The following is a 17774-nucleotide window of genomic DNA, read 5'->3' on the forward strand; positions in this document are numbered from 1 at the left end:
AGGATGTGAAGGAATTGCTTGAGGTAGCAAAAGAGATGAGTGAGAGAGTTAGGTTGGTGAGTCTGTTGCTTCGGTATGACAGTAAAGAGTAGAGAAGGAGGGCCATAATTCCTAACAACTATGCGTGAATTATGTTTGATGAGTGGTGTGGAATTTGTGGATGTGTGGAATGAGTTCAATGGGTGAAAGGATTTATATAAAATGGATGGTTTACATTTGAATGGATTTGGTGTATGGAGACTTGAAAATGTGTTGTCGAATGTAGTGGAAGTGAATGTGCAGAATCAGGGAAACTAGAGTTATTAAGGGGGGGGATGTAGATATGCAGATTTAAGGGAGACAGTTGAGCATGTGAATGTGTGTAATATGCCCAAGCGAGTAGGAAAGACCACAAATCAGAATGGGATAGTTAGTATAAGGTATCAAAATAGGGATGGGACAAATCGGCTTCTGCAATTCATGTATACAAATGCCAGCAGTATTAGAAACAAGAAGGAAGAATTTTTGGCCTTGGTTGGCACTTCCAGACCACAGGTTATTGGCATTAGTGAAACATGGCTGACAGAAGATGACACAGCTAGTGGGATTAAATGTGAGGGGTATGGTGTGTTCAGTAGTGACAGGGAGAATAAAATGGGGGGGGGGGAGAAGTGTTGTTGATGATAGCTGATGAGCTACAACCAAGGAGAATAGAACTGGAACTGCAGGATAGAGATAAGAGCACATTTGAGGCTATTTGGTGTGAGATTGAAACTAGCAGAACAAAATATACAGTTGGGCGCAGCTATAGACTAGGTGATGGAATAGGTGGTGGAGATAGTATGCATAAGCAAAAAGAAGAAATGAGTGGAAGGAGGGTAATTATTATGGGAGATTTCAACTATGGTAACATTGATTGGAAGGAAGAGAGGACAGATGGGAGGAAGGAATTGGATTTTATGTGGTTATTAAGGAATAATTATCAGCGACAGCATGTAATGGAAAATACTAGGGGTCAGAGAGTGCTTGACCTGGTAATTGCGTCTGAGAATTTGGCTGTAATGAATATGACCACGTTGCCACCAATCGGTGAGAGTGATCATAGGGTCATGACTTGGGAGGTGGCTAAAGGTGTGGAATTTACAATTAAGACAGGGTACAAGTGGAATTATCAGGCTGGTAAGTATGACAAGCTTAGGAGATTGATTGGTTCAGTGCCATGGCATGTAACTTCAAGGGCTAGAGGTTGATAGTGCATGCGAGGCGGTTAAGAAGTGTTTGCATGAAGCAATGGCTGACTGTATACCTAGAGTCCGAATAATAAATCAAGTAGGGGTTAAATGGATGAATAACACCATTAAGCTTGAGCTGCAAAAAAAGAAACAACTATGGCCGGAATTTAAGGAGAAAGGTGACCTGCAGGCAGATGAACGGTATAAAGCATAAGCCAGAAGGGTAACGAGTGTGGTAAGAAAAGCAAAAAAGGATTACGAAAGAACATTGGCCATGCAAGCTAAAGAGAATCCTAAACAGTTTTTTTGATATATTGCAAGTAAAAGAAAAAATGTATATGGCAGAATGATTTTAAAGAATGCCGATGTTAGAGAGGTAACTGAATCAGTTGATATAGTTGAATTACTGAGCGAGCACTTTGCAAGAATATATCTTCCAGGTGGTAACATTGCAGAAATGAATGAACCAATAGATTATATGGGAATTGTGGTGAATGAAGTGGAGGTGAGTAGTCAACTGCAAAACCTCAAAGTCAATACATGTGTGGGATTGGATGGTATACCATACCAGCTCATGTCGTACGTGAAGTGGCTAAAGAATTGTCAGTATCCTTGACCATTTTGTTTAATTTGAGTCTAGGGTCTGGGTTAGTCCAGAGAGGGGAGAAAGAGGGGAAAATAGTTTCACTGCATAAAGGAGGTTCCAAGACTGCTGTTGTAAATTACCGACCGATTAGCATATTAGGAATCGTTGTCAAGGTCTTGGAGAAATTAGTCAAGAGAAGAATACAGGACTGGATAGATGAAAATGGGATATTGTATGGGGGACAATATGGTTTTGTGAAGGGTAGATCATGCCTCAGTAATTTGCTCATGTTTTATAACACAGTAACGACGGAACTGGATAAGGGTAATGGGTTTACAGTGATTCTACTGGATTTTATCCTGTAGTTTACAGTGATTCTACTGGATGGTATCCTATCAAAGGCCCACAAGGCCTTTGACAGGATACCATATGGAACTCTAATCAGTAAACTTGAGCAGATGGGGATGGATATAGGGTTGGTGAGATAGATAGGAGGGTGGTTGATGGGGAGATACCAGAGAGTGGTTTATTCAGGAGTAGAGTCCAAAAGATGGCTTGTGACTAGTGGTGGGCTGCAGGGTTCTGTTCTTGGACCACTACTGTTCAATTTGTTCGTTAGCATTACAGGAAAGGATCTGAGAGGAAGTTTTCATTTGTTTGCTGCTGATGCAAAGTTGGGTAGAGCAATTGTGAGTGCACAGGATGTAAAAATTTTGTAGGATGATTTGGATAGTTTGGAGGACTGGAAAATCGATGTCAATTTAATGTGGCAAAGTGTAAGGTTATGCATTTTGGAGTGAAAAGATTAGCAGCAGTATATCACATTGGTGGAACCGTACCCCAGGAGATTGATGAGGCCAGGGATTTGGGAGTGTTGGTGGATAGGGAGTTGAAGTTTAGGGGGCACGGCACATTGCAAAAGTGGCCAAATCAGCTCATCAAATTACTTGGTTGCTGAAAAATACTTTAACGAGCAGAGACAAACAAGTTATTGTTCCTCTATATCGGGCCTTGATAAGATCGCATCTAGACTACTGTGCCCAGATATGGGTGCCAGGGTTTCTTCTTGATGAGGAGGAGGTGGAGAGGATCCAGAGGTGAGTAACCAAGATGATAGCAGGTCTGTGGAATGAACCTTATGAGAACAGGTTGAAGATTTGTGGTTGCAAAAATTGGTTGATAGGCAGAAAAGGGATGATATGATTGAAACATTCAAATTATTGAAGGGTTTCTATAGGATTAATCCAGAAGATATTTTTGAGAATAGGACTAGAGGTGGGAGGACTAGGGATCATACATGGAAGCTGGGCAAGAATATGGTTAGCAGGGGTATTAGAACTAGGTTTTTTATTTGGAGAGTGGTGAATGAGTGGAATAAGCTGCCACAGTCTGTTGTGGGTGCTATGACCATGAATGAGTTCAAGGCGAGGTATGATAGATACTGTGTGAATGTCGAATAGTTGTTCTTGACATGATGTTAGGGCCTTCCTCGATGAGTCTGTCGACTCCTTGGAGTTGCCTGAGATAATAATCTTCCAGATCTCAAACCTTAGCAATGGACTTTCTATGTGAATAATGTGGGAAATTATTATTAAGAACTATGCTGTTTAATTATGTAAGTTTTTTGTAATCACACACACATACTTCAGCTGGTCCTAATAGTAGTGTTTTTATCTGGCTGTCTTGCTATTGCTTAGAAGTGATTCCATTCTGCAATACATTCACTGTTATTTAATTTTTTTAAATTTCAGCTGTTTTACGCTGAAAAAAAAACATATCATTTCATTTTGGCATAGAAAGTCCATCGCTAAGGTTGAGATCTGGGTGATGTCGAATTACTTCAGAACTTTTTTTTCAAGAGACACTCATATTTATAGGAACTACCTGCAATTTTTCGTTGCACCTCCGTAGAATGATGGTACATTGTGCCCTTCAATTGGAAAAGGCCTAAGTTCGATTCTCATCATGATGAGAGGAATCTTTATATTGATTTTTTCAAATGAAGGTGAGTTAGCTGAAGTCATACAGAAGTAGCAGGGTTTTTTCTCCCAGAAACTTGGGTTTTTCATTCCGCATACAGACAAATCAGCCTTGAAGAACCCATGCAATTTACAGACAAAAAATACTAGTGGTGGTGGCATTTATATAGGTGATGATGTAGTGGCGTTTTGCTGTAGTTGGTGAATTTAGTGGTGGAAACAGAGACGTAGCATAGGTGCCCTCACTCGATGAGACTTCACACTTCTTGGAGGTGTCGTAATAATAACAATCAATGATACGTAAACTGAAATTATGTAATTAATGCATCTAAATTAAATAGTATCAACTGTGTCTACATGTTACTTTTTCAGAATAAATAATGCACAGTTATCTACTAATAAGCATCTTTTTCTTTTAAGGTTACACGGTAATCAGCACTCATATTTACGAATTTAGGGACACAAAACACATGTGTTGAAATGATTATTTTACTTATTATTAATAAAATAACACTTGACATTTCGGTCACTGTATTGAGGTCATCATCAGAAAGATACATGTGTATTGGAAACCAAGCTTTTTTCCCCACCTCAACATTCAATAGCAACTGGAACTATACAAGTCCAGAAGAAAATCGTAGTATAACAATCTGAACTATACAAATCCAGAAGAATCTTAGTACAGGAGGACTTTAGTAGAGTTTATTGTAGTTATTTTATTTATTAATTTTTAAAAATTTTTTAATTTAATTTAATTTTATATATTTTTTATATATATTTTTTTAAATTATTTTTTATTTATTTATTTCTTTTTATCACTAGAGGTCCGACAGAGAAAAAAATCAATTAACAGCGTACATTTAATTTACCTTTATAGAGTGCAAAAGCATTTAGCTTGGTTTACTATACACATGTATCTTTCTAATGATGACCTCAATACAGGGGTTGAAATGTCAAGTGTTATTTTATTAATAATAAGTAAAATAATAATTTCAACACATGTGTTTTGTGTCCCTAAATTCGTAAATATAAATACTAATAAGCATGGTAATAGTAGTAATAACTGTGTGAAACTGACAGTGAAGAAAAGAGAGTGCGATTGATGGTAAAGTGTGCAATAAGGATGTTAAAAAACCAAGTGCAATTAATGATAAGATGGTGTGAGGGCAAACAAGTTTGTGTGATTAACGATACGACAGCAAGAATAAACAATAGTGCAAAAAGGATGCAAGATTTGAAAGTGAGGTGAGCAAGAGATAAAGCGGATGTGGATTGAAATGAAGAGAATTATATTGTGTATGGAAGAGTAAGGAAGACAAAAATGAATGATGCTGGGTGAAAGAGGTAATGAAAGACTTGTGAGTGGTGTTGTATGGGGATTTGATTATTAGAGATGTGGTGAATGAGAAGATGTACAAGGTTATTTTCAGTGAGGTAAAATTAATAGAGTGACTGAGGCAATGTATATGAGGAGTAAGTGAGCAAAAGAGTTGGTAGCGGGAACAAATGACTTGAATATATATGGATATATATATTCAAGTCATTTGTTTATATATATTTATATATATAAATATTCAAGTCAATATATTTATATATATATATATATATATATATATAAATATATATATATATATATATATATTGGATAGGTGGGTGGTTGATGGAGAGATATCAGAGAGTAGTTTATTCAGGAGTAGAGTCCAAAAGACGGCCTGTGACTAGTGGTGTGCTGCAGGGATCTGTTCTTGGACCACTGCTGTTTAATTTGTTCATTAACGATATAGGGAAGGATCTAAACGGAACAGTTCATTTGTTTGCTGATGATGTAAAGTTGGGTAGGGAAATAGTGAATGCAGAAGATGTCAAAATCTTGCAGGACGACTTGGATAGATTGGAGTTCTAGGCTAAGTAGAATGGATGTCAATTTAATGTGACAAAATGTAAGGTTGTGCATTTTGAGGTGAAAAGATTAGCAGCAGTATACCACATTGGTGAACCTGTACTCCAGGAGATTGATGAGGCCAGGGACTTGGGAGTGTTGGTGGATAGGGAGTTGAAGTTTAGGGGGCACACTGCAAAAGTGGCTAAATCAGCTCATCAACTCACTTGGTTGTTGAAAAATAATTTGACGAACAGAGACAAGCAAGTTATTGTACCTCTGTACCGAGCCTTGATAAGACCTCATCTCGACTACTGTGCCCAGATTTGGTCACCTAGGTTTCTTCTTGATGAGGAGGAGGTGGAGAGGATCCAGAGGTGAGTGACCAAGATGATAGCAGGTCTATGGAATGAACCTTATGAGAACAGGTTGAAGATTTGTGGGTTGCAGAAATTAGTTGATAGGTGGAAAAGGGGAGATATGATTGAGACATACAAATTGCTAAAGGGTTTCTATAGGATTAATTCAGAGGATATTTTTGAGATCAGGACTGGTGGTGGGAGAACTATGGGACACCTATGGAAGCTGGGAAAGAGTGTGGTTAGCAAGGGTGCTAGAGCTGGGTTCTTTACTTTTAGAGTGGTAAATGAGGGGAATAAGCTGCTAGAGTCTGTTACAGGTGCTATGATGGTGAGTGAGTTCAAGGCAAGGTATGATAGATACTGTGAGAATGTCGTTTAGTTGTGTGGACATGATGTTTAGGGCCTCCCTGGAGTTGCCCGTAATAATAATAATAATAATCTTCCCTCTGGCACATTTCTTCTGTAGTATTCCTAACATCAAATCACGTGCTACACAATTCACACTACATCTCGGGCCATTTGCACCAACCATTGCTATCTCTACATTTTCACCTATCTTTACTGCCATGGCATGCACTCCTTTGCACACCCCAAATCACTGAATCTCCATTCATGATACTGCAAAGAGATTCATTCATCCATCTCTCATTGGCAGTGGAACACCTAGAGAGCCCCCCCCACGAAAGAAAAAGAGAAAAAAACACTAGAAAAGTTTCCAAAAATCATTTTGTAATTAATAAAATTCATTTTTTTTATTTATGCTGTGTCGTGTCTTCTATTTCTATATGTACTACTTAGGAATTGGCTATCATTGCAGATGCTCAGTCATAGGTCGTATGTGATGCGTAGTGTGTATTCTCAAATCGTCTACTGAACTTGCCCTCCCTCCCCAAAGATTAAATCCTGAGTGCGCTACCGCTTACTGGCATCCCTGACTCTTTCTGCTTTAAATCCTCCCCCCCACTTTCCCTCTTTCCTCTCAATCTCCTGTTTCCACAATCGCAACTTTCTCCAATTTCCTCTCTTCTCCTGTCACATTCTCTTGACTTCCTCTCTTCCTTGCTCTCTCGCAACTGCTCTTGTTCTTCTTGTATTAGTGAACTACTCCAGCCTCCTAATTTCTTCATTCACCCTTTTCAACTCAGGCTTCATTCTTTCCATCTCTGCTTTTTTCAGCAGTTTTATTTCTCTCTCCATATTTCCTGCTTTCAATTGACATTTTGTTTTTAGTTGACACACACACACACACACACACACACACACACACACACACACACACACACACACACACACACACACACACACACACACACACAGAGTCATGGTGATCAGATAAACCATTTCCCTCTGTTATACTGCCCAAGGCAAGGCCAAATCCATTTGCGCATTTTTCATATTCTCTTCACCCTCTGCTGGTATCCACAAATTGGCATTCACCAGTTTCTGAAGCAATATCTCTGCTACTGCTAAATCCTAAGATTGAAATCCTTATGTCTCCCAGCACTTCCCACTGTCTACATTTTATACACACCTACAAATCTCCGTTCCTCACCTGCCACGAGATGCATACATGCTGTATGCATACATAGCAAGCTATGAAATCAACTATGCTATGAATAATGTCATATTTAAATCGTGGTGGGCTGGGCTCCATCATATTAGAACTGGTGACTGTCATAACTGGATAACAATACAAAGACAATAATATCCTAACAAAAGACTACATCAATCATACAAAGAAACCGTCAAGTTCAAGACTGCAAACTTAAAAAAATGAGTATTGGTAATAAAATAAATGAAATATGTTATATAAAACAAGAAATCAGACATCACTTATTTTATACTTAATTTGAAGAAAATTATATGAGAATTGTACTTACTCTTTATCATTATTTGGTATATCAAACCTATCAAATTCTAATCGCACTCTTTCCAGATGCTGAGAATCTTGCAATCCATAGATATAATATCGGCAAACAATATTCACAGAATAAGTAAAAGGATAATCTGGAGAATATACATATCCAGTAGATTCTTTTTTGCTTAATACTTTTTGATCACATTCTGAAATAAAATTCAATTTAATTTAAAATATCATTCATGTGATATGGCAAAAAAACAACAACAACTTATATTTTAAGTAATGGATAATAATAATTATTGTTATACAAAACAATTATTAATACTAGTAAATAATATTAACATATTTCCAAAGTAATATAATACATGGGTCTTGAAATCAAATGTGAACATCTTCAACTCTCTATCCATCATCTGCTTTACATGCTTTTCAAACAGGAAGATAATGATGACAAAATGGAAAAAGTCTGGAAATCAATCATTGATCTTTGGAAAGGTTGAGTTTTCAGTCTCTGGAATTTTGCATAAAAGCAAGATTGATGAAATACAATCTCCATAGTTCATAGATACGATGTGGGGAAGGGTGATTGAAACATAAGATGATAAGTATTGTTATCAGATTAATGCAGAAGATACAAAATTTATAGTAAAACCTGAATAAAAGACTTAGAAATATTGCAGACAATCCACTCTCAGAAGAATAAAACAGTTTTAGAAGATTGTATATATACAATATTTATGTATTAAAGCAAATTATTGAAAAAAGAAGAGAATTTAATTTAGACTCATCTGACCTTTAAAGACTATGAGAACACTTTTAACAAAATACATAGAGAAAAGTTAAGGGGATAAAAATCCCTTATTGTTTTTCAGCCAGTAAGCGAAACTAAGATTGAAAACTATCGAAAACTACGATCTGTAACATTTCATGCCGACGAACTGTCAGCGTATCCAAGTGTAAGTGACCACTTGGTAGAGCCACACCATGGCAACGTGTTGCAAAGGTGGAGCAAGATCCCTCACTGTTCTTGATATTTTCCCATCATGTAAAACACACAGCTCTTAAGAGATGTAGTACTGTTTTACATTATGAGGAGAGGTCACTACCCAGACCGGTTTCAACCTTTTTTGAGGTCTCATCAGTGAGTAGCTAGACCTAGAATATCAGAGTTTAAGTGAAGAAAACTTACATACTTTTGCTATACGATTGACCGAAAGGTGTGTCACTATATTATATTATAACATAGTATAACTAAGATGAAAAGCCAAACGGCTATTTACTACCAAGTGGTCACTTACGCTTGGATACGCTGACAGTTCGTCGGCATGAAACGTTACAGATCGTAGTTTTCGATAGTTTTTGATCTTAGTTTCGCTTACTGGCTGAAAAACAATAAGGGATTTTTATCCCCTTAACTTATATCAACCTCGCCAGAAAAAAATAGCCGTTTGGCTTTTCATCTTAGTTATACTATGTTATAATATAATATAATATAGTGACACACCTTTCGGTCAATCGTATAGCAAAAGTATGTAAGTTTTCTTCACTTAAACTCTGATATTCTAGGTCTAGCTACTCACTGATGAGACCTCAAAAAAGGTTGAAACCGGTCTGGGTAGTGACCTCTCCTCATAATGTAAAACAGTACTACATCTCTTAAGAGCTGTGTGTTTTACATGATGAGAAAATATCAAGAACAGTGAGGGAACTTGCTCCACCTTTGCAACGAGTTGCCGTGGTGTGGCACTACCAAGTGGTCACTTACGCTTGGATACGCTGACAGTTCGTCGGCATGAAACGTTACAGATCGCAGTTTTCGATAGTTTTCGATCTTAGTTTCGCTTACTGGCTGAAAAACAATAAGGGATTTTTATCCCCTTAACTTATATCAACCTCGCCAGAAAAAAATAGCCGTTTGGCTTTTCATCTTAGTTATACTATACATAGAGAAAAATTATGGAATTTAATGAAAAAACAAGGATATCCATTACATTTAGTACAAGCTATACAAAGTTTATATCAATATACAAAAATACAGTTACAGTTAGGTAATAAATTAACAGAAGAGATTGAAATTAATCAAGGTGTTAAACAGAGATGTAGCTTATCTCCAACTCAATTCAATATACAGGGTGTTTCAAAAAGAATGTCCCGATTTGAAAAATTGTATATTTCTGCAACCACGAACCACAAATGAATGCACATTGAGCATTTCTAATTGTGGTGAGTGAAACTTTAGGCTTATTTCATACTTGGTAATTTATTTTGTAACTGTACCACATTTTTATTATTAAATATAATTATTTGAAATTGGGTCATTCTTTTTGAAACACCCTGCATATATATATTTTTTAACGCGTTCACTGCCAACCACGAGCATACTTGTAGTTGGTATATGAGCCACACAAGCCAGCTACAAGTATACTCGTATGACGCTTACCGCCGGCAACGAGATTACCCATACTGACCTTGAAGAAGTGAAATTGCTTGGCGTACGGGAACAAACTATGATGAAGTAGCGTGGCAGCGAACGTGTTAAATCATAATTTTACTGACTAGGAACACCAAGATAAGGTAAGATAAAAACATTAATTAAAACACAACTAGTTCCGTCGGAATGCTGACTTCTTCAGGTGTACAAATTATCATAAAAACTGGAAAATAGCAAGATAAAAATAGACTTCTCATATAAATAAGTTAGGAATAACAACAGTCAAATCTGAACTAGCATCCGCGTGGCAGGTCTAGCGTGAGGCGTTAGTGAGTGGGAACTATCTCGAGAGCGCCAGAATCGAATCACTGCGCTGTGTGAGTCAGGTAGGCTATAACATAAATTGCTGTTCATATGCGAGGGATTCAGACCATTTTGTTGGATTCTAAAATGCATCTTTCTAGTTCGTCAGCACATTTATGGATATTAGTAGTAAGATTCCAATCTATCTGGTGTTGACGCTCTTCTAAATTAGAGTTGGCAGAGAAAAGGACATGACTGGATAGAGCGCTTGCACGGGTTCTGTTGTAAGAGATATCACGTTGATGCTCTTCGAAACGTAATGAGACAGACTTATCGGTTTGCCCATAATATGGTTTTTCCACAATCGCAGATGATTTTATAAACTCCTGGGAACTGAAGTTGGTTATATTTTGGCTGGATGACTCAGGAAAAAATGAGGTTTTGGTAGGGTAGTGAAGTGAGTTCTCATGTTAAATTTCTTCATAATTTTTGCCAATTTTGGTGATAGAGAACTTACGTACAGTAATTGAATGTGTGCAATAGGATTGGAGTTATCTTCTTGCTGAGTTGGCATATGTGTGTCTAGAAGGTTTGCAATGCTTTGAGGTGGGTAGCTGTTCTTTAGGATCAATATATATATATATATATATATTTCAAATAAAAATTTCAAATAAAATGTTCTCTCTACTATCTCACTGTGTAAACTCTGGCTATTTTGAATTTGAAGGTAAACTATATAAACAGGTCAAAGGATTAGCTATGGGAAGCCCCCTCTCTTCTATATTAGCCAACATTTTTTTCGAGGATTTTGAACAAAAGGCAATCTCCTCTTTTAGTTTAAAACCAAGAATTTGGCTTAGATATGTGGACGATATATTCCTCATATGGGAGCATGGCATTGAGAATCTTCACAGGTTTCTCAACCATTTAAACAACCTCCATCAGGATATAAAATTGACCATGGAGATTGAAGAAAATAGTTCGCTCTGTTTACTTGATGTTAAACTCACCAAGACGCCTGAATCAATAAAAGTCTCTATATTTAGAAAGCCAACACACATGGACAGATATTTGCGTGCGTCCTCACATCACCATCCAGCGCAAAAGTTGGGTATTATATCAACTCTTGCGAATCGTGCAAGATCTGTACTGTCAGATGAAGAAGAACTAAAAAAAGAACTACAACATCTTAAATGGACCTTTAAAAGCAATGGCTACTCTTTAAAAAGTATCAACAAACAATTATCCCACCGTCAACGTAGAGACACAGAACGACTCCAAAGGTTATATCTCTTTGCCATATATCAGCACACTATCCAAAAAACCGAGTAGAATCTTAAAGAAATTCAACATACAAACATGCTTCTCGACTCTTCCAAAAATAAGATCAAGTTTCAGAAACTATAAACAATCTCACAACCTTCTACAATTTCCAGGTGTATACAAGGTCACATGTGAGTGCGGAAAACCTTACTATGGCCAAACGGAGAAATCTATCCTCCTACGTCTCGAGGAAAACCAGAGAGACATTGCTTACAAGAGAACCAGAGCTACTGCCCTATCAGGCCATGTCCTGTTTTCAATAAACATGAACAACGAAAGCCGCCAACATGAAGTAAATTGGACAACAACTTCAAACCTACACATTTGCCATGATGAGGTAGAACGCCGCATTGTAGAGTCAAAAGAAATCATCTTGGACCCTCTTCATATGAACAATAATCTCAGCTATAATTTGCCTGACTCTTTCAGCTCTACTATCAGATACTGGAGATCGCGTGGTTCCACACATGCACATGTGTACAACAATAGAACTTTAACACGGACTATAGCACAAGTTCATAATAACTGTAATTTACAGTCGAATATCATAACTTTATAATTGTATAGCTTTAGAGTGTCTCAATGTTTGTTTCAGTGTTCTTTTAATATCTTTCTATATTCTTAACGCCTGATGAAGTCAATCATGACGAAACATGTTGCATTTGGGGTTTATAATCAGTTTATATTAAAAATGAACATATCCCAACCCCGAGTTAATAATAGTATTCATATATATATATATTGATCAGATTATTAAAATATTATTATTATTATTATTATTATTATTATTATTATTATTATTATTATTAAACAAGACCTCATGGAGTCAAAGACTCATCTAGGAGGTCCTTTTATCTCACACACATCTCATCATACCGGGTCTTAAACACATTCAAACTCCCTGCAGACACCACACTCTCAGGCAAGGCATTCCAATCATTCACAACTCTGCACGAAAAAAACCTGCCTCTCACTCCCCTACTCACACCCTCTTTATACAGTTTCCAGGGATGACCTCTGGTTCTCCCCTGATCTCCCACTATTCGCTGTAGAACTTCTCCACCATTGATCCTATAGCAACCCCTTACCAACTTGTAGGTCTCTATCATATCTCCCCTCTTCCTTCTCTCCACTAGACTCTGCAAATTACATCTTTTCAATCTTTCCTCATACTCGACATTACAGAGGTCAGAAACTACCTTAGTCAGTCGCCTTTGGACCCTTTCCAACATCTCTTCATCCTTCTGAAAACCAGGTGACCAAATCTGGGCACAATAGTCCATGTGTGGCCTAATCAAAGCCTTATACAATGGAACAAGAATCTCCCTACTTCTACATGTCAGTGTCCTCCTCATCATTCCCAGAAGTCTTTGTGTTGTCTTCACAATTTTGGCGATGTGACCCCTAAATTTTAGATCCTTATCCACTATCACTCCCAGATCTCTTATTTCCTCTACTTCCAACAATATATTTTCACCAAGCATAAATTCTGCATCCCATCTTTGTTTTCCAAATTTTAAAACCTTACATTTTGCAACATTGAACTCACATCCCCATTTGCTTGCCCAATCACTCAATTTATTCAAGTCTTCTTGCAAGGCCACAACATCTTCACTACTCTTTATGGTTCGTCCCAACTTTGCATCATCTGCAAACAACTGAATATCTCCATCCAAATCTTCGCCAATATCATTAATATACAAGTTAAATAGTAATGGCCCTAAAACAGATCCCTGAGGCACTCCACTAGTGACTTTCCTTTTCCTGGATATTGCACCCCCATACACAACTTGTTGATACCTATCAGATAGCCAGTCTCCAATCCAATGCACTAATCTAATATCCAACCCCATCTGCTCTAGTTTGACTGTCAACTTATCATGAGGCACTCTATCAAAAGCTTTTGCGAAATCCAAGTATATTACTGTGTATCCTTCTCCTCTGTCCAAGGAAGCAGTCACTTTATTGTAATAAGTAAGTAGATTACTAAAACACGACCTCCCTTTAGCAAATCCATGCTGTCCATCAAAGATTATACCATTGTTGTCAACCCAACTCTGGATCCTAGTTCTCACAAGCTTCTCCAACAACTTAACCACAACACCTGACACACAGATAGGCCTATAGTTTGATGCTTGAGTTCGATCACCTCCTTTATGAAGTGGCACAATCTTGCCCTCCTTCCACTCTTTAGGGACTTGACCAAGTGCAAGACTCGTATTAAAAAAAATATGTCAAGGCAGGTGTCAACTCTCTGGCACATTCCTTCAGAATACGCGGTGATATATTATCAAGTCCCACAGCCTTATTTACATCTAGTTTACTCAACTCCCCAAACACCTCTTGCTCACTTACAGTCAGTCTCTCCTCCCCATCATCAACTGCTCTTAATCTCTCCATGAAGTCACATTCACAAGATTGAAAGATCTTTATGAACTGCTCATTAAGTATCTCCACCACACATTCTGCAACAGCTGTCTTTATACCATTTCCTCCAATCAATGTCATCCTTCCATAATCATTCTTTCTTTTGCTGGCTACATATCGAAAGAACTCCCTAGGATTCTTTTTAGCTTCATTAGCTAACTGCTGTTCATACCTCTCTTTAGCTACTCTCACCAACCAAGTCACTCTCCTTGTCTGGTCTTTGTAGAACTCATGAAATTGGTTACTTCCACTTCTCTTATGCTGCCTCCACAATGCCCTTTTTCTCTGTATTGCATGCTTAATCTCTTTATTCATCCATCTCACACCTAACTTATTTAGGTGTGAGATGTGTTTTTTAACCTTCTCACCCGTGGTATACATTTAGACATTGCATCCAGTAAATATTTTTTGAAAAATATGGAAAACAACAACAAAACAAGGTATCTGGTTAATCAGAAGAACTGCTACCAATACAGTGCTGTTTTCCGATGATCATATTACATTACAAGACAATGAAGATGACCTTCAAAAATTTCACCAAAGAAAACAAAAGTCATGGCATTGAAAGGTCGAGATCATGTTAGATTAAAAATATTCACAGAAATTAAAATAACAGAAACAGTTTCATTATTAGCCAGCGCCGTAATAACCAGGCTGGTTATTATGGTGCTGGCTGCATAACTGCTTGCTTGGTTGGCCGAGTGGTTAGCATATTCTGCTCTCCAGTCAAAAGGCTGAGGTTCAAATTCTGCCATGGGCAGTAGATGCCGTTGGTGTAGATGATGTGTTTCACTATAGCTGGTGGATTGAGTGGTGGAGATGGAGAATTATAGAGTAGGTATCCTCCCTCGATGAGACTCCTTGGAGGTGTCATGTAATAATAATAATAACAACAACATATCTAAAAGATAAAGATGAAAAAGTAAAGAAATATCAGAAAATCTGAGGAACAATTAAAAGGACACTGAATAAAAAAAAATAAGATGAGAAATCCGACTACACTTTTATAAAGTAATGGTCACTTCCTCTCTATTACATGGTTCAGAAACATGGACTGTTAAAAAGAAACATGAAAGTAAAATACAAGCTGCAGAAATGAGATTTTTAAGTGCAATTAAAGGATGCACAAAATTGGACCATTTACAAAATGAAATCAGAAGAGAGCCAGATATTTGCAATATAAATGAAAAGCTCAAGGAATATAGAGATAAAAGGAAAGAGAATCTATTTAGGATGGAAAGATATTGGCTACCAAAAGAGGTGGATAGATATAGACCAAAGGGAAAGAGAGAGATGAAGATCAGAAGCAAGATGGACAGACAAATGCCTAATCCTTGAAGAGAAGAAGAAGCTGTGCACCACATTTAAATCATATATCAAATTGGTAACTCTCATTCATTTACCTAAGAAAGAATGATGGTACGTTGCACCCTTTGATTGGAGAAAGGTATAAGTTTGATTCTCGTTGTGATGATAGGAATCTTTATATGGGTTTTTTCAATTGAAGGTGAGTTAGGCAATCTCATATGGAGGTAGCAGGGTTTTTTCCTCCTGTAAACTTGAGTTTTTTTATCTTGTATACAGACAAATCAATGAGTCTTTAGACTCCTTGAGGTGTCATCTAATAATAACAATAATAATATAAAGTGCCCTGTACTTGTGACTTGGCTTACTATGGACAGACAGGAAGAACTGTTGATATCTGCCTTAGAGAACATAAAAAATACATTTGACAACTATTTTTATGGCAAGTGGGACTAGCAGACCACGTCTTGGACACCCTTTCACACAAGATCAAAATGGAAGAAAACAAAAGTGCTACACAGAACTCATAATAAGCTAGAGAGATTGTTTTTGAAATCGACAGCAGCTTGAAAACATTCTCCAAACTGCAATAAGATTTGGAGAATGTTAATTAATGCTTGTTTTTTTATTTATTTTTAATCCACCAATTAGGACTTTAGTTCCTTGTTGGTGGATTAAAAATAAATAAAAAAAAAAACAAGTATTACTTTTTTTTTTTTTAAACTGATCTCACTGTTAACCAAATCATTGCTGTTCATGTCATGTACTGTGATAAATAGTTTTTGTGCTTTGAAGATGCTGGATTGGCCAAGTGGTTAGTGTATCTGCTCTCCAGACAAAAGGCTGCAGGTTTAAATCCCACCGTGGGCATGGATGTTTATGATTGTCTGTGGAAATACTAGTGGTGGTAGGTGGCACTGGTGTAGTTAAGGTCAGTTGGTGGATGAGTGGTGGAAACAAAGTTGTAGAGCAAGTGCCCTCCCTCGATGAGTCTTTGGACTTCCTGGAAGTGTCGTGTAATAATAATAATATAATACCAGTGAAATATCAGCAAATAAATGAAATGAATATTAATTACTTTATTATTATTGTATGTTGTGAATAAATAGCATCAAATAAATTGACATATTGTGTTTATCATTCATATATTTGTTGAAAATTATGAAAAGTTAAGCCACAGAAATGAGGTGATTAGAATGTGTTTACTTCAAAAGTAGGTTATTGTCTGACTGAGACCATATGTACAATGAAGGCTATAATAAACTCTGATACAAAACAATTTCAATGATTTTTAATGACTAAATAAGCACGATTTATTTTTTATACAATAACTAAGTTTTATGCCACAAAATATTGTCTACTGTTGGATTTTGCAAAGGCATTTGATAGAATACTGCACAGAAGCTATTACATAAATGTTACAGAGAAGCTATTACATGGTCATGGGCACCTCAGTGCCCTCGACCATGTTGTTTAATCTGAGTCTCGGGTCTGGTTTAGTCCCAAAGGTCTGGAAAGAGGGGAAAATAGTTAAACTGCATAAAGAAGGATCCAAGACTACTGTTGCAAATTACTGATCTATCAGCATATCAGGAGTCGTTGTCAAGGTCTTGGAGAAAGTAGTCAAGAGAAAAATACAGGAATGAATTGATGAAAATGAGATACTGTATGGGGGACAGCATGGCTTTGTGAAGGGTAGATCATGCTTCAGCAACTTGCTCAAGTTTTATAACAAGTTTTATAATCTGGCTAAGGCCTTGGACAGGATACCACATGGAATTCTAATCCGTAAACTGCAACATATGGGAATGGATATAGGGTTGGTGAGATGGATAGGTGGGTGGTTGATGGAAAGATATCAGAGAGTAGTTTATTCAGGAGTAGAGTCCAAAAGAAAGCCTGTGACTAGTGGTGTGCCACAGGGTTCTGTTCTTGGACCACTGCTGTTTAATTTGTTCATTAATGATATAGGGAAGGATCTAAATGGAACAGTTCATTTGTTTGCTGATGATGCAAAGTTGGGTAGGGCAATAGTGAATGCAGAAGATGTCAAAATCTTGCAGGACGACTTGGATAGATTGGAGTTCTGGGCTAAGGAGAATGGATG

General features: G+C 37.2%; 1 protein-coding gene across 1 annotated transcript in view; it reads right to left on the reverse strand.

The window, feature by feature from the left end:
- LOC150099409 (tolloid-like protein 2) overlaps positions 1-17774 on the reverse strand; it is a 781663-nt gene that overhangs the window by 279312 nt on the left and 484577 nt on the right. Inside the window, exons 8-9 of the mRNA XM_090403893.1 lie at positions 7898-8081; positions 7683-7697 (exon numbers count right to left, since the gene is read on the reverse strand). Of these exons, the coding sequence (XP_090260019.1) occupies positions 7683-7697; positions 7898-8081 (199 nt within the window). The remainder of the gene's footprint in view (positions 1-7682; positions 7698-7897; positions 8082-17774) is intronic.

This window comes from Typopeltis vanoorti, chromosome 14 (assembly GCF_054136105.1).
Source record: "Typopeltis vanoorti isolate ZY-2024b chromosome 14, IOZ_Tvanoo_1.0, whole genome shotgun sequence".
Classification (NCBI taxonomy): Eukaryota; Metazoa; Arthropoda; class Arachnida; order Uropygi; family Thelyphonidae; genus Typopeltis; species Typopeltis vanoorti.